The sequence below is a fragment of the Leptopilina boulardi genome, unplaced genomic scaffold (assembly GCF_019393585.1).
Source record: "Leptopilina boulardi isolate dan_hultmark-lab unplaced genomic scaffold, ZJU_Lbou_2.1 LbouV2_266, whole genome shotgun sequence".
Taxonomy (NCBI): Eukaryota; Metazoa; Arthropoda; class Insecta; order Hymenoptera; family Figitidae; genus Leptopilina; species Leptopilina boulardi.
The window spans coordinates 2,049,533-2,068,963 of record NW_026137825.1 but is presented as its reverse complement, the minus strand read 5'-3'; the positions used below and the strand labels follow the sequence as shown (position 1 = coordinate 2,068,963).

At 25.9% G+C, this 19,431-nt stretch overlaps 1 protein-coding gene across 1 annotated transcript in view; it reads right to left on the bottom strand.

Moving 5' to 3' along the window:
* The window catches only part of LOC127281166 (neurexin-1), a 358,116-nt gene that overhangs the window by 121,193 nt on the left and 217,492 nt on the right, over positions 1 to 19,431 (bottom strand). The window contains exons 15-16 of the mRNA XM_051304733.1: positions 19,008 to 19,225; positions 5,680 to 5,788 (exon numbers count right to left, since the gene is read on the bottom strand). Coding sequence (XP_051160690.1) covers positions 5,680 to 5,788; positions 19,008 to 19,225 — 327 coding nt within the window. The remainder of the gene's footprint in view (positions 1 to 5,679; positions 5,789 to 19,007; positions 19,226 to 19,431) is intronic.

Sequence of the window (19,431 nt, the reverse complement as noted above, 5' to 3'; positions counted from 1 at the left end):
ATCTGTGTCTGTTATCTTCTTTTCAACTCTTCTTCCTACTGATAAAATGTCTTTTAGGTTCACTTCCATTTATTCTCTCAGGTGAAAAAAAAATTCTTCTAGGTTTCTTATTATGACAAAAAAAATTACTTCTTTTTTCCCAATAATGATAATTTAAATTGAATAGCCGAAAAGAAATTTTGAAATTATTTCAATGGATAATATTTTTTTTTGTAAAATATAGTTTAAAATCTTTTTTATCGACTGATGATAAAACAGATTAGCCTGATTAAATCGATGATAATTCTTAGTCAAAACTGTTTTACCGACTGCTGATGAAACAGATTAAGCCGATAAAATCGTGGTTATAAAATCTATTTTATCTACTGCTGATAAAACAGTTTTGACGATTTAAAATTGTTTTTCCGAGTTTTAATAAAGTTGACTGATTCTTAAATACCCAATAATTTCACCGACAAAACTATTATAACGACTGTTGGTAAAACTTCATTGACGGTTTACATTTTTAAAAAAACTGTTTTACCGACTGCTGATGAAACAGATTTGATGGATTACATCTTTAAAACAGATTTAAAATAATTATTCAGTATTTAATTAATTAAATTTATTATAAAAGTATATTAATTATTATTAATTGAATTCATTTTTTTTTTGTTTCAGGTAAGCAATGCGGATTTTTTTTAAATTCATTAAATTTTTTGCAATTTTACATTATACGGGAGTGTTCGAACTTAGTGAAAGTGACGGTCGTTTAATATATATATATAATATAAATTTTTTTTCTTATTCTCATTATACAGCGTATACGGATACAGCTGTTCGTGTCGTGTCGGATTTAAAAATTATTAACTTCGGGAGTGTTAATTCGACAATTTTATAATTGTGAACGTTCATAGGGTGTTTACAATTTCGTTTTCGTTGTTTGTCTTTCGTAACATACAAGACAACTCGTTACGCGCGCGTCCGAATTATAATTTAAAATCGCGATCGTCTTTTTTTCGCGAATATTAAAAGTTTATTTTAAATGGGGAAGAGGGGGGGGGGGGTGGGAGGGCTAAGTCGAAATCATTATGCCAGGAACTTTCGAAAACGTCTTATTGAATGTTGAATAATTTTTCATAAATAAAACCAATTTATGTATAAAAGTTGATTCATCTCATCTGTAAAGTTTTATTTGCGACAATGTTTAGCCCTGATTGTCACATGCAATGATCATATAATTTGTCATCTACTAATCACTGGATTGATTTGAGAAATATAATGAATTATGCATTTGGCAACACGGTTTTATATTTCCTTGTAGATCTTTGCACTGATGGCTATATACATTTAGCCATCGACCCGCTAGTGGGATAAGACGAGGGTTACGCATACCTAACTGCACATTTTTTTCGAAATTTATTTTTTTAGTCTAGCGTATGTTGCACTTTACACTCGCACGGTAATTTTAATTAAAAAATTTTGAAAAGTAATGTGGAAAAATAAACATATATCGAAGTTGAAAATATATTTAAAAAAATAACATACACAGAAATCTACCTTACCGACTGACGGGGTAAACAGTTTTTTGAAAAATGAAAATATAAAAAATTACCGACATAGAAATCTACCTTGCCGACTGATGGTAAAGAAATTCCCACTGAAATGAAAATATAAAAAATTACTGACATAAAAATCTACCTTACCGACAGATAGTAATTGATATCAGTCAGCAAAGTAGATTTCTGCGTTGGTAATTTTTATATATTTATTTTTCAAAAAAAAAAATTATTACCATCAGTCGGTAGGGTAGATTTCTGTATCTGTAAGTTGTTTATATTTTTGTTTTAAAAAAATTTCTTTACCATCAGTCGGTAAGGTAGATTTCATGTCGGTAACTTTTTATATTTTTCAAAATTTAATAAATTTTAATAAATTATAAATTAAAATTGTTTTCTGCCTACAATGAAATTTTATCTTAATATTGAAATTGTATGTGCCTAAAAAGGACATTTATTTTAAAAGTGTATGTAAAATCATTTTTTTTTATATTTTATCTTTTTTTGAGTGTTTAAAAAAAGTGTGGCTTATTCTAACCAATAAAATAAATTTTTAAAAAGTTTGCGGCACGTTTTGTTTTGCTATTTACAAACTTCCTGGCTGCCTCTTTAATGGTAAATCTGAAGATAAGCTATATATCTGCTGGTCTTAAGATTTAACCTTAAAGTTGCTTTAGGGCCTCAAGAAAGAAGAGCGCAGCTATACCTGGACCCTTTAGGACCCATCATCAATATCAGTGAGTTCTTTTTATTTTTAATGACATAATTTTATAATTATTTCAAACCCTAAAAATAGGGATTATAAATTTTTTTTTGAGAAATATTAAAATAATTTTTTTTTTTTTTTTTAAATTTAGTCAAAATTACTTAAACAATGTAAAAAAAAATTTATTTCCAACAAACAAATTTAATATAATATTAGGAAATAGCAAAATGATAACAACTTTTGAGAGTGTCAACGAAACGATTTCACAAATGATTTGATTTAATTATTAAACTAATGAGATTTATAAATGCTAATTTTCAAATTAATAAACTATATATAATGTTAAATAAATAATAATTATAAATTTAATTAGACACATTATCTGTGTATTTTAATTATCAGTATAAATTTAATTAAATGAAAGATTATTAAATTTAATTGCATAAAGTAATTTATTTTCCAAAATAATTTTCAGAATTTATAACAATAATAATAACAATAATAATAATAATAATAATAATAATAATAATAATAATAATAATAATAATAATAATAATAATAAAAAATGAAAATAATAATTTATTGGCGTAAAATAATTAAGTAGTTTATGATTAAATAAATAATAAACGCAAACAAAACAAAGTTACTTTAAAAATAAAAAGAAATGTATTTAATTTTATTTTTTTATTATTTGATAAATTATTTCTCTATTGTCATGAGTGAATAACAAAATAAATATGAAACTTTTTTCTTTTGTAAAGCGGAGATTGTTAAAAAAAAAATAATAAATAAATAAATCCTCTCTTGGGAAATTATATTATATCAGGTGGACATAAGTATAAGGACTTAAAAATGAAAAATATTCCTAGCTTGTTAGAAAAAAAAAAAAAAATTAAATAGCTTTGAAGTTTTGATATAATTCTTTGAACTTTTGAAAAAGAAGTTTTAACGGAAAGCCTATTTAGTTATACTTGGCGAGTCATTGAGAATTGTAAAAGTTAATGTCACTACATAGGTGGTTTAGTGTCGCTTTTTACTAATTATACTCCATTAAGCGAATAAATTAAACGTAATGTAAGTTCACAACTTTTCTGCTAAAACTTGCGACATTCATATCTCGATTCGTGCAGCACAAAACAGACATCCGTATAGAGTTTGTATATGAAAATAGTTATATTTTCCCGCTTTTACAAAACGTTTCAAAAATATTACAATTTAATTTTTTTCATTGTAAAATAATTGTGTAATTTTGGAATTTAATATTTTTAATAGATATAGGGTAAGTGCATCAATTACCCAACCAAAAATTTCAGTATTATACCAGAGTTAACTATTGGCGCAGTACTGGTTCAGTATTGGCTGCCGAGGCTGGGAAATCTATACTGAATCAGTACTGGTATTTTCATTGTATCAATACTAGTGCAGTACCACCCTCCCAGTACTGGAAAACCAGTACTGAGCCGATATTGAGCCAGTCCTGGCAGAAATGGATTTTATTTTTAATTAATACTACCCAATCAAAAATTTACTAATGGCGCAGTACTGGCGCAGTACTGACAAGTGTTGGCGCAGTACTGGCACCCAGTATTGGCGCCAGAGTTGGCGTAGTACTGGCACCCAGTATTGGCGCCAGAGTTGGCGAAACTTTGGAATGATAACATTTTACCAGTATTGGCTGCCAGAGTTGGCACCAGTACTGGTAACCAATACTGGTTCACTACTGGCTGAGTACTGGTGGTTTTGTAATTTATTGTATACGAAAAGAAAACTTTAACTGTAACAGAGATAAGTTTCACTGCAATAGTGAAATCTCTGCTCCAGGTAATACTTTTTTTTTTTAGGAAAAAGTGTGTGAAATTTTTAGTAACCTAACACAAATTAAATATTAATTAAATGGATTCAAAAAGAAAATCTATTTGAGCCAGTACTGGCTCAATATCTGCTCAGTACTGATTTGCCAGTACTAGAAGGGTGGTACTGCACCAGTACGGATACAATGAAAATACCAGTACTGGTTCAGTACAGACTGCCCAGACTCGGCAGCCAATACTGAACCAGTTATGCGCCAGTAGTCAACTCTGGTATAATATAGAAATTTTTGGTTGGGTACTAATTCAGATTTAGAAAATGAGATGAAATTTTTTCCCTCGTTGTAATTGAAATATTTTTAAAATTTTCATTGGCTCTAATTTTACGGTGGGCGCAAAATATCTTTAAAATACATGTAATTTTGGTAATACCGTATAATTGACACACCGAAATTGATACAAACGCGCGCCGTAATAGAAAATTACGGTATTACGGTTTTAATTGTACTTTCACTTTACTATTAATTCATTCTCACTTTATTTCATTGGAATAGCGAAATGTTTTACTAAAACAGCGAAAATTTTTGCTATTCTAGAGAAATATATCGCTGTTTCAGATAAAGATTTTTTTCCTCGTGAAAGTGAAAGTATAGTTATCAAATATCACATTTTAGAGGTTTGATCCAATTTTAACCCTCGATTATCTTATTTCCTATGAATTGGCGTAAATTAGGAATTTTAATCCTAACTTTGGTAAAATAATTAAATATTACAATAAATGCGCAATATTATACATACATATACCTATATATATATATATATATATATGTACAACTTATGTGAAAATTAAATGCGAATTGTTTGTGGGTAAAGTTTACGTGAAGCAATTTACAAACTATGCGGTGTGGGTTTGAAAATGGATAAGCAGACGCAAAGTAGGGAAAATTGTACGTCGTCGTGTTCAGATGTAAAACAGTTGATTGGCTTCGATCGAATCGAAATATATATATAGACAATGTTATTCGCGGTGGTGTTTTCCCCTCTCCACAAATACGAATCGTTTCTGTATATATATATATATATATATATATATTTTTTTTTGCTTGCCATTTGTGCGTCTCTCAACACACATAGTTATCCTTTACTAAATTCAAATTGGATTTCACATCGTCTATATTGGGCATTCGCTCAATGCTTAAATTTTCCCTTGATTAACATTAGAATTGTAAAAGGACCAAAAAAAAAAAAAAAATATTTCTTTTTTCACTTCATTCCGCACTGACAAAATTAAGTTGATTGGAACAATTTGTTTTTGTTTTTGTCTAAATATTTAAATTAAAAGAAAATTAATTATTCAATAATTAGGTACTTTAAAATAATTTTTTTAAAATACAAAAATAATTTGTTTAAAATAAAATAATTAAAAAAAATTTTTTCACTGAAAAAAAATTCTAGTTAGAATAACCAGAATTCTGGTTAGGGTATATTTAACATTTTGATTCTGGTTAGGTTAACCAGAATTCTGGTTATTTTAACGAGAATTCTAGTTAATTCAACTAGAATTCTGGTTAACATAACTAGAAAGTAATGTTAATGTTTCAGTATATTTAATAAATTAAATAATTACCTCTAACGGGTCCTTCGTCGTCAATTTGAAGTTTTAAAGAATTTGCCCTCCTCGAAAATCTCAGGGTGTGCCACATATCGTCATTGAGTCCTTGTCCCGCAATCAGCGTCTGTAAAAAATTTTTTTTTTTAAATTAATTTTTGAAAATATAATTTTTTTACGTATGTATTATTTTATTTTTTAAAATAATTTAATAATAATAATAATAATAATAATAATAATAATAATAATTTTTAATAATTTTAATCTCATTAAAAAAAGGTTATTTCCAATTTTGTTTTTAAAAAATAGTCACTAATAGTTATTAATTGAAATAGTTGTAAAAATTTTTATTGAACAATTTTTTTTCCAAATGCAATATTTAAAAAAAAAATGTATGTATATATAAATAAGCGCCACTCTGGGTACAGGTATATATACATATATGTGTTATATATATATATATATGTATACTTGAAAATATGATGAAAACGAGAAAAAATTTTTTTTCATATAAAATCAACTAAATTAAAAAGTAAACCAAACAAGAATGTCCATTTCATACGAGTTTCCTTTGGCTCTTGAACGTTTAATTTCTGCTTTCTATTCGAATTTTTTTTACATTTTTTTTTATTTTTTCAGTTATTCCAGTCCAGAAACTCAAACTAAATCAGTGCCATCTAAATGCCAGTTACATGCCTCCAATGAAAAATTCAATGAAGTTTCTCGTGAGGGCCAATAAAATTCAAACGAATTGACTGACGTTGAAAGCATTTTCCATCAAGTCTACATTTGGTTTTTTTTTTAATTTTTCTTTTTTTTTACAAACTATATGCGACTGGAACGTGTTTCAAGTCTTTTGCTTTATAAAAGATTAGTTTTCTTTTTTTTCTATGAATTTTGCGTCTCTTTGAAAATTTTTATATTTTTCTCCTTTACGCGGTGAATGAAAATACACATAACATATATATATATATATTTAATATTGATTTCTCGTTCTTTCAATGTTATTTATATATTTGGATTTAATTTATTAGAATTTTATAAAATCCTTATATGTAAAAATTCGGCAAAATAAAAATTTTAAGTTATTAATAATTTGACTAAATAAAAACGGTTCGGCTAAATAAAAATTACGTGAAATAAAATGTTGGAAAAATTAAAATTTAGTTGCAAAAATTTTGGTAAATGTAAATTTGGGTAAATACGAATTCTACAGTAATTAATAATTAGTTTTAAGAAATTCTGCTAAATTGTAACTTTGAATAAATACAAATTTTAGTAATTAATAATTGGACTAAATAAAAAATTCAGCTTTATAATAATTTAATTGAAATAGAATTTAGTAACAAGACAATTTTCTACTAAATGAAAATTCGGTTACATTAGAATTTTACTTAAATAATAATTCGGCTAAATAAAAAATTTGGTTGAATAAAACATTGAATAAATAAAAATTTATAATAAAATAAAAATTTACTTAAAAGAAAATAAAAATTGAAACTGAATAATATTTTCGGCTAAATGAAAAGTAGGACTTAATAAAAAAATTGTATTAAAAGAGAGTTAGGTTACGAGAAAATTCGGCTACGCATGGAAAGTTTGGAATAATAAAAATTTCACTGAATAAAAATTCGGCTAAATAAAAAAAGTTTGACTAAATAAAAAATTCGGCTTAATAAATTTTGTGGGAAATAAAATCTAATTAAATAAATTCTGCTCAATAAAAATTGGGATAATTAAAAATTTCACGGAATAATAATAATAATAATAATAATAATAATAATAATAATAATTCGGCTACATAGAAAGTTAGAGTTAATAAAAAAAAACTCTCAAATCTTAATTGAAAAAAAATCAAAATTTAAATATATATATGTTTTGACAGGATATTTTGATTTAGTTAATATTCTATGTGTTTACATATATATTATATATAGTTATAAATCTTATCGATTCAACACTATCAAATATACTAAATATGTGGCCAACAATATCACGTGTCGCATGTCTTTTGACAGACGTTTGTCACATAACGTCAACCTCTATGTCACCGATATCGCACATTTATCCTCCATTTTATCACTCTGTTCAAAATCCCTTGCCAAATACTGAAAATAAATGTTTTTTTTTTAATGCACGTTAACAAAAAAAAAAAAAAAAAAAAACATTTGTCTTTTGCCAATGAATTTACAGATTTTTTTTTTTTCGTTATTTTTTTTTTAAACAATTGTCCCGATAACGTATAGTGTAGATTTATCAGTACAATAAATATAACAATTTACAGGATTTTTTTATGTTTTACAAATGAATTTTTTTTTTATTTTGTTCTTTAATTTTTAAATTTTTTTTACATTTCTATTTTCACATTTGTATATATATATATATATATATACGGTAGTTTTGGAACAATGAAAATTTATTTTCACTCAAATATATTGTTTTAGCGAAAATATTGTGAAAAATTGTGTTAAAATTTAAAGTATTTTATTATTATTATTATTATTTAATTATTATTTGCTTATAAATACAAAATTTTTTATTTCTTTCTATCATTTTTAAAAATTTTGTTTATGTAATTTTAATTTACAATTTAATTTTTAAAATAATAATAATTGTACTAAATTTTGAAATTTATATATATATATATATTTATTTAAATTGGACTATTGTTATTTGTTAATTATTATTATAGTTTAAATTACGAAAAAGGGGTTATTCAGTGAAGTGCTGGCGTATGAATTGCGAGCGAGTAAAGTGGGTTGCCTGCTGTCAGGCGCCTCTAACTCGAGAAACTTGAAAACTTGACCCAATATTATGAAAGAAACAGGTTTGGAATTGTTAAACTTTTTATTTAATTTTTTTTTTTGTTTCTCTTAATTAAATTTAATTTTCATTTAAAACAATTATTTACCATTTTAGATAAACACCAAAAAAAAAAAAAAAAAAAAAAAAATAGAAAACAATTTCAACAAATTCAATTGGATAGAACAAATTATAATTTATATAAAAGTCCGTAAATCCTTTTTTTTACTTTTAAATCAAAATAAACGTTGTAATTATTATATTTAAATAAAAAAAAAAATTAGTTTAAAATTTATAAAGAAAAATTATTTAAGAAAACGAAATTTCTTGTTTTTATCATTGAAATTCTGAAAAATTGAACGTTTTTTTTTTGTTATTGAGAAAAAATTAAAATTTTCCAAATGAAATTTTACAGCTAGGGGGGGGGGGGATGAAGTAAACGTATATATTTATATATATATATATATATATATATATATATATATATATATATTTGTTTTTTGGTGGGGGGGCGAAACCTTATCAGGAAGTGAGCCATGAATTCTCGAGTAGGTATATCCTTGGAACCGGTTTTCGATCGATTTCCGTCGTCCGTGTTTGGTCGAGCGAATAAATTTTTGAATATATACCTCTCTCTCTCTCTCTCTATAACCGATTTGGTAATCGCAAAGCTTCCAGTCGGTCGAGCAATAAATCTCCGCGCGATTTCCCAGGACAGTGCTTCTATGAAGGAAAGAGAGAGAGAGAGAGAGAGAGAGAGAGAGAGAGAGGGAGAGAGAGAGAGAGAGAGAGAGAGGGGGGGAGTCCGTTTCGCTCATTAGTTCCCACGGGCGATCATCGATTGCGTCCTGTAAGGGGAAGTTGCATACCCCCACTCTACCCGCCGGGCCATAAACACGGAGCTCGAGGGACGCATGCACCGCGGGGGGCCTAAGCGACGTTCTCGGGCCTAATGACATTTTCTATTTATGGCCCTTAATGAGTTTTTCCAAAAAAAATAAAAAAATTTTAAATATTAACAATTTTTAATTTTTTTTAACATATTCTTATTCCTCGTAATTTCACGATTACGAGCATATGTTGTTCGAATTAAAAATGTTAATATTAAAAATGTTTATAATTATTATTAAATAATATTACATTTAATTGTTTCTTAATTTAATTATACTGTTTAACAAACAGTATAAATTAACAAACATTTTCCCTTCACACTCGCAGGCTTAGGACTGGCCTCTATATTATTATAAAAATTTACATTCATTACAAGTCAAATATGTATTAAATAAAACCAAATATATTTTAATAAAGCTTTCAAAGCTTTTATATTATACTGGCTTACAAGCAAATTTTTTAAAAGTTCTGATTTTCTGTTTTGTATAAATAAACACACATTTTTTAAACACGCCAGCCTTCACGAATAAGTGAAATGCTGCCAGTCCTAAGCCTGTAAGTGTGAAGGAAAATGTTTGTTAATTTATACTGTTTTTTAAACAGTATAATTAAATTAAGAAACAATTAAATGTAATATTATTTAATAATAATTATAAACATTTTTAATATTAACATTTTTAATTCGAACAACATATGCTCGTAATCGTGAAATTACGAGGAATAAGAATATGTTAAAAAAAATTAAAAATTGTTAATATTTAAAATTTTTTTATTTTTTTTGGAAAAACTCATTAAGGGCCATAAATAGAAAATGTCATTAGGCCCGAGAACGTCGCTTAGGCCCCCCGCGGTGCATGCGTCCCTCGAGCTCCGTGTTTATGGCCCGGCGGGTAGAGTGGGGGTATGCAACTTCCCCTTACAGGACGCAATCGATGACTGCCCGTTCCCACATAATGCCGATTCGTTAGCCACGCCAGAGACCAGACAATGTATTACTTCTGGTACCATATACCATACATGTCTCTATATATGCCAACCAAATTTTCATCCACAAAATCATGTTCCGTTTTTTTTTTTTAATTTTTTTTGGATTTATTACTTTTTTTTCCTCTCAAAATAAGAGAGTAATCTTTCTGTAAAAGTAACATAATTTAATTATCATTCGAAAAAGGAAATTTCATTTCAAATAGCTGCTATGAAATTTTACTCTAGTTTTAAGATGAAAAATACATTTTTGATAAAATTTTACGTTATCTTCTTGAAATAAGAATAATTTTTGAAAATAAAAAATTTTAATCTCATTTGAATAGAAAAAATTCACTTTAATAAAATATTACTTTAATTTTGAGAGGAAAATAACTTTTTGATTATATCTTTTAGTTTATCCTTTCAAAATAAGAAAAAAAACTTTCTTAAAAGTATAAGATTTTAATCTCATATTTAAGTTGTAAAAGTCAACTTCGATAACTGCTAGAAAATAATACTCTAATTTTGAAAGGAAAAACTTATTTTTTTATAATATTTTACTTTATCCTCTCGAAATTAAAATAATCTTCTACTTTGAAAGTAACAGCTTTTATTTTCGTTAGAAGAGAAAAAAATTCTACTTTGATAGACGCTAATAAACTTTTACTCTAATTCTGAGAGGAAAAATCATTTTTCATTAACCTCTCGAAATTAGAATAATCTTTCCTTCAAAGTAACAGCTTTTATTCTCATTTGAATAGAAAAAATCCATTTCGATGAAATATTACTCTAAATTTGAGAGGAAAATTCGTTTTTGATTTTACATTTTCCTCTTGAAATAAGAATAATTTTCCTTAAAAGTATAATTATTTTAATCTCCTTTAAATGAAAAAAAATTCTACTTCAATAACCACTATAAAATTTAATTCTTAGTTTGAGAGGAATAAAATTCTTTTGAATTTTTGTTTTATGCAGATTTTTTTTGAGATGTTTATTATTATTTAGTTTTTTTTTTTAGAAAAAAAGAAGTTGTAAGTATAAAATTATATAATTAAATGTAAACTACCGGATTTGTTATATATATATATATATATATATATATATATATATATATATGGCGAAGGTAAACAGTGATAATAAATTAAAATGAACTTTTTAAGAGAGTGAAAAGGTAGAAAAGGTGAAACGTAAAAACAGACAGGTTCTTTCATTGAAAAGAGAGTTAAAGGCACGTGCCAAAGGGGGGGAATAAACGTGAGAAGAGAATAGATAGTGAACTATAATGTATAAAGGAAAAGAGAGCCTTTATGGAAGAACAGTCTTTCAGGAAGTATAGCAACTTCGATTTGTTGAAAACAAAAGGGCTTTACTCCAATAAGTTCGTCCTTTCTGCATGACGAACTCGCTTTTCTCCTCTATTCACTTCCTCTTTGTATATATATATATATATATATATATATATATATATATTATCATAAGTCAACGTCAAGTTGCTGTTGCACCTATTCAGCATATTAAAACGTCTTTGCACTATCTCATAACCAAATAAAAAAAAAAATAAAAAAAAAATTTAGTAATATATTATTTATAAAAAAGTACAAATAAAATTTTTCAAGTTATTATTTTTTTTCATATACTTTTGTAGAATTTTCCATTTTTAGGGTTTCGTGGCTCAGGCCCGAAAGTCTTATAGTTTGGCTTTCGTGTCTGTCCGTCCGTCTGTCGTACACTCCCAATGGGAAAAATACCATTGGCGTATTAATGGCCCAATAATGGGAGCCAGGGATGCCAATATAATTCCAATAATGGCACCCAATAATGGACCATTATTGGTAAAGTCATGGGCTGTCCACGCCGATGCCAATGATTGGCAACCATCATTGGCAAATTATTGGCAACCAATAATTAGCCAATATTAAAAATTTTAATAATAATTTAAAAAATCAATAATTTAAAAAAAAATTTATATTTTTATTATTTTTTAATAGTTATTATTATTATTATTTTATTTTTAATAATTAAATTAAAATAAAAAAATGGTCATCAAAGTATTAGTGAAACTATTTCTTCCAAAAAAGAGTTTGTCTCAAATCCAATTAATAGAAGAGACATCGGGCAGAAAAAAATTTCGACGAGAAAAAAATTTTAGATCACTGCTTATATACCAATCAAGTGGCATCTCAACTGCGAGAAACAGTGATGTTCGCCCTCCCTTTGCGGCGTTGAATGAACTAAAGTCCAGAGCTGAGCCATCAGCGCAGCGCGGGAACATTTGAAAAATTTGATTTTATTAGATATTTTATTTTATTTTAAATATGACAAATAATTAACTTAATAAATAATTAATGTCATTAATAATTATTAATAACATAATGTCATACTTAATAATTCGTTAATTATTATAAAATAAAATATCTAATAAAATCAAATTTTTCAAATGTTCCCGCGCTGCGCTGATGGCTCAGCTCTGGACTTTAGTTCATTCAACGCCGCAAAGGGAGGGCGAACATCACTGTTTCTCGCAGTTGAGATGCCACTTGATTGGTATATAAGCAGTGATCTAAAATTTTTTTCTCGTCGAAATTTTTTTCTGCCCGATGTCTCTTCTATTAATTGGATTTGAGACAAACTCTTTTTTGGAAGAAATAGTTTCACTAATACTTTGATGACCATTTTTTTATTTTAATTTAATTATTAAAAATAAAATAATAATAATAATAACTATTAAAAAATAATAAAAATATAAATTTTTTTTTAAATTATTGATTTTTTAAATTATTATTAAAATTTTTAATATTGGCTAATTATTGGTTGCCAATAATTTGCCAATGATGGTTGCCAATCATTGGCATCGGCGTGGACAGCCCATGACTTTACCAATAATGGTCCATTATTGGGTGCCAATGGTTTTTTCATTGGCTCCCATCATTGGGCCATTAATACGCCAATGGTTACTCGTGGCAGTTTCCCATTGGGCTCGTATGGTTGCCATAAAAACCGTTTCCATAACAACCGTTATCACAGTAACCGTTACATTTAGCCAAATTTTCATTTAGCAGAATTTATATTTACAATTGAATTTTTGTTAAGCCAAATTTTCATTTAGCAGAATTTATATTTACAATTGAATTTTTTTGTTTAACAAAAAATTTTCAATTAGCAAAAATTGTTATTTAGCAGAAATTTCAGTGAAGTGAATTTTTGAATAAAATTTTCCAATTTAACAAAATTTACATTTTAATATGCATTTCTATTTAGCCGAATTTTTATTAGACAAAATTTCCATATTTAATAGAATTAATTGAATTATGATTTAGTCTATATTTTTATTTAACTGAAATTATGTTTTAATAATTTTTCATTTCACCGAATTACAAAGAGAACATTTTTTTGGTAAATGAAAATTCTAGAAAATGACAACTTGGCTTAATGAAATTCCAGCTAAATGGAAAATTGGTTAAATAAAAATTCTGCTTAATAGAATTTCTGTTCAAATAAAAAATCTATTAAATATAAAATTTCTCTTCAAATTCAGTGGAATACAAAATTTTTCTAAATGAAAATTCTACTAAATAATAGTTTGGCTAAATGAAAATTCAATTGTAACAAGATTTGGTAAGATAAAAATTCTGCTAAATGAAAATTGTTATTAATAAATAAATTTTAAAAACTTGATAATTTGGCTGAATGAAAATTTAACTGAGAGAAAATTTTTGTATTAATAAAAATTATAATAAATTTCAATTTGGCTAAATGGAAATTCAGCTAAATGAAAAATTGAATAAATAAAAATTTCTGCTAAATGGAAATTTCGTTAAATGGCAATTTTTTTAAAATAAAAATTCAGTTAATTAAACATTTATCTCAATGGAAATTCTACTTAATAATAATTTGGCTAAATAAAAATTCGATTTTAACAAGATATGATTAGATGAAAATTCTGTTAAATGCATTCTGCATTTAAAATTCTGTTAATTAAAAATTATGCTAAATAAAAATCCATTTAACATAAAATTTATTATAAAAATTCATCTCAAAGGAAATTCAGATAAATAGAAATTCATTCAATTGAATGAAAATTCGAATAAAAAAAAGTTCTGCTAAATATAAATTTATTTATATTTATTTATTTAATTTATTTTTTTTATTTATTTTATTTTATTTATTTTTAATTTATTTATATATTTTATTCTCACGAAAAATAATCAAAAAAAAAGAATATCGAAGAGTAAAATTAAAATTATCCTGTCGAAAAAAATAATAAAATATATAAGTTCTTACAAAGAAATTGTGAAATGGTTCCTTGATTTTTTCTTTTTTCTTGTGAAAAAAAAAAAAAATTCTTTGAAAACATTTCATCACCTCGTTATTCTGATTCTCGATTCACTGTTTTCGTTACGTTTTCACGAGAAGCGCGAGAGGTGAGAGGGAAAAGCAACGATCGAACGATAAACTTGTCCTGAGTGGCTTCATTGTAATAATAAAAGCTCAAGAAAAGTTCAGATCGTTTGTCAGATAGAAAAAATAAAAAAAAATAAAAAATAAAAAAATTGCAGCAAATCTCATGGAAAAATCGAACAAGTTTTTTTTTTTTTTTTTTATGGCCTTTGAAATAAAATAATATATTTTCCTTATTTTTTTTTTTTTTTTTTACTCGACCTAGATTAAAGAAACAGGGAAATCTCAATTAAAATAATCAGTCAATTATATTATAAATAAAGTGGAAAAAAAAATTTAGGGGGAAAAAAAATAATGAGGAGTAATAAAAAATTTTTTGAAATTAATAAATATAGAAATAAAATAAATTTTTAAAAAATGAATAAATAAAAATTGAAGAAAAATGTAAAACATAAAATAGAAAGAAAAAATTTCAAAAATAAATAAATAAAAAAAATACTAATTTGTAAAAATTGATGAAAAATAATAATGAAATAAATACAAAAAAAAAAAAAAAAACAGTAAAGTAAATAATGGCAAATAAAACAAGTTGTAAATTCAGATGTTCATTACATGAACATTTTGCTTTCTCTTTACGATTAGCAAAAAAATTTGCTTCCTCGTAGAGAAAGCATTAACATTGAAATAAACAAACAAAAATAATATAATAATAATATAAACATTTGAGTACCTATACATTTGAGTTAAATTTAAAGAATTAATGGAAGTTAAAAAATCAAAAATTCATATTTTAACCGAAATTTCAAAATATTAATGAAAAATAATATATAATTTATAATTATTTACAATTATATCGATTCGTTTTAATGCAAGGAACACAATTATTTTATATTTCAACTTGAATTTAAATAAATAAACAATTTTTCAGCTAAAATGTGCTATTTAGATTTAATTGGTAGGGGTTTTTTTTGAGGTAATATGTTTTGTTTGAAGGTAAAAAAAATAATAGAAACATGATGTTTAATTTTATTTGACTATGTAAGGGATTTTTTCGTTTTCCAGGAAAACATTATGTCCACAGTACAAGTAGTAGTACAAGTAAAGATGTAGTTGGACGGGTTTGCAATTTTGTTAGTAATACAAGTAAATATTTAGTCAGACATTCTTGATTTGACCTTCAAACGACCTTGAATGACCTTGACTTGACCTTCAAATGACCTTGAATGACCTTGACTTGACCTTGACTTTGTGTCATGCTTTTAAATCATTTCTAAATTTTTTCAGTGGTTTTAATAAATATTTAGCCAGACATTCTAAAAGTTTGAAATTTTCTCAGTAGTATCACTCAGTAGTATTACTCAGCAGTAGTACATTTTTCTCAGTAATATTTCTCAGTAGTATTTCTCAGCAGTAGTACAATTTTTTCAGTAGTATTACTCAGCAGTAGAACAATTTTCTTAGTAGTATTACTCAACAGTAGTACAATATTCTCAGTAGTATTACTCAACAGTAGTACAATATTCTCAGTAGTATTACTCAGCAGTAGTACAAGTAAAAATGTAGTTGGACGGGTTTGCAATTTTGTTAGTAATACAAGTATATATTTAGTCAGACATTCTTGATTTGACCTTCAAACGACCTTGAATGACCCTGAATGACCTTGACTTGACCTTCAAATGACCTTGAACGACCTTGACTTGACCTTCAAATGACCTTGAATGACCTTGACTTGACCTTGACCTTGTGTCAAACTTTTAAAACACTTCTAAATTTATTCAGTGGTTCAAATAAATATTTAGTCAGACATTCTGAAGGTTTGAAATTTTCTCAGTAGTATCACTCAGCAGTAGTACAAGTAGTAGTACAATATTGTCAGTAGTACATGTAAATATTAAGTTGGACGAGTTTGAAATTTTGTTAGTAATACAAGTAAATTGCATTGTTTGAAGATAAAAAAATAATAGAGACATGCTGTTTAGTTTGTATTTGCTAAAGTTATCTTCTAAACAAAAAAGGGATCCACACACACGCATACATACATCTGGACAATTGATCAGGATTTCATATAACATGTTTCTATATAGAGAAAAATTTGTTTCCGACACTTTGAAATTTTTTATAAACGAAAGGACTACAAAGCTTCCTTTACAAAGAAGCAAAATTTTTAAAATAAAAGTAAATTTCTCTGATAATAATAGAAAAAATATAACGAAAAATGGAAAAAGAATTATGTGTATTAGCTAAAAAGTAGAACAAACGTAAAAATGTGGGTCATATTTATTTATTAAATAAAAATTGATTTCTTTTTCCTTTTTTTTTTTTTTTTGCTTTCAATTTGACACAATTTTTAAAGAAAAATAAAATACGAATTTTTTTTTTTTAATTCTCTTTGAAATTTTTTCTCTCTCACCACAAAATTGTTTTCTGATTTTTTTTCTCTCATCAATTTTTGAAATAATATCAAGGTAATGTAGGAATTATATTATTAAAAAAATAAAAAAATAAAAATAACAAGGCCTCTTGTCAAAGAGAATGTTAAAACTTTTTTTTCCCCTCTATTGAAGTTAATAAATTCTCTATATACTTATGAAAATACATCAAAGATAAAAAGAGAGAGAGATTAAAATATAATGTTACAAAATTTACAATAAATTTTGATAAATCACTCTTTTTTTCTTTTGAGTTCATATTGTTAAAATTTATATTCTGTAAATTATACGGAATTATTAATAATTATAAGAATAATAATAATAATAATAATAATGGTAATCATCGTTATTTAATTTAATGTAAAAACTCGAAATAAATTTGTAAAAGAGAAAAATATTATTATATGTCTCTCTTTATTATAAAAAGATTTCGCCGCTGAATTGACGTGGAACGACCTATATATTTATCTATATTAGTGTTAAAACGAACATAACCTCAAAATTCAAGGTCCTAGGTCTCCTGGATTCAAGGTCAGAGATCAAACATAGTCTCAAAATTCAAGGACGTAGGTTATGGAACGGTTGGGTTTGAGGTTATGTACGACAAAAATAACTTCTAATTCCTTTAATTAAGAAACGAACATAACCTCAAAATTTAGATAAAATTTTAATAACTTTAATACTTGCAAGACTTTCAAAAATTAATTATTAAAATGGAATTTTTATTTATACAAATTTTTAATTGATAGAATTTTTAAGACGCCGAATTTTCATTTGTCCGAAATTACAAAAAGCGGAACGAACAATAGACATAAAAATTTCGGCTCAATTCATTAATTTTGATAATTATTCGTAAAAACTTTTGCGAAATTATTATTGTTGATTTAGGAGAAAGAGAATTTTTTTTTTTTGGGGGGGGGGAATTAAAACAAATTTGTAATGAATTAGTAATGAAATTATATATATATATATATATATATATATATATATATATATATATATATTATAGAGGTGAATTATTGGCCCTGGCATCTAATAAAGCAAAATGCTTCGATAGATTCCGATCATTTGAAATTTGAAGGGAAACCTGGCTTAATAGAGTCTATGAGATTAATCGTAATAGAGCATTCTCGTATTAATTATTCCATTCAATTATTCCTGAGCAGTATATATGTATAAATATATGCGTACACATTCAGAGATTGAAACATTTCGCACAAATTACCTGATATTCAGTTCTAATTTCCGAAATTAGAAATGTTTATTGCTTCTATAACATGCATGAATGAGTCTCGCGTAATTAATCAAATTCCCTCTTTTTCATATACGTATTTTGTAAATCAGATTAAAATTTTTTTTATTATTATTATTATTATTATTTAATTTAAATTAACATTGGAATTGTCATTCAACAACAAAAAATTGTTCATTAAGTATTTTGTATTTTTTTTACGTTATAAAAAAATAAAATGCAAAAAGTTGTGGGTAGAATTTTTCCTCACCAAAATAGGTAAAGTTTCAGGAAACAGCGCGATTTCAAGATAATCGACATTAAACGAGAAAACGAAGCATTTCAAACTTAAGAAGCGAATATCGTATTACCACTTGGGAAAGAAAACAAAGGAAATTTTTAGGCTTCCTCTTGTTTTCTTTCCTATATATATAAAGGGGGAAAAAAAATTGCTTTTATCGGGAAAAAAAATTTTTTCCTTTTTTTGTGTGAAAAATATCCGAATTTTTTTTGTGACATTCGTTAAAATTTAAATATCGAGAATTTTTCTCCTCCTGTTTTTTTTTTTTTTTATAAAAATGCAAAATTGTGATAGGAAGAAAAATATTTAGTTTTTTTTTGTGTCATACCTTTTCAGTTTTATCGATGCGTATTTGGGCTTTTGCATTTCCATCGGCGAGATAGATTTGCAATCGATCGGAACTATTTTCCAAACTTGTTGCCAATAATAGTCCCCTTGGCCTAATTGTTTTGAAACGCAAAACAATTTCCTCAGCTTGTGTTTTTGAATCCTCAGGCATCAACGCCGTGAGATGTTGCGAGCCATTCAAATGAAGTGTCGATGCATCTGTAAAAGAAAAAAGAAATTCCAGTATTAAAAAGAAAATATTATTTCTTTTTATTTTCCATTACTTTGAATTTTTCCAATTTTTTTCTATTTTCTTATCGAAAATTACTTATCACATACAATATTCTTTGTGTCCCAAGAAAAAGAATTAATAATATTATAAAAAAATGATATTAAAAAAGAAATAATTTATTTTAAAAAGAACA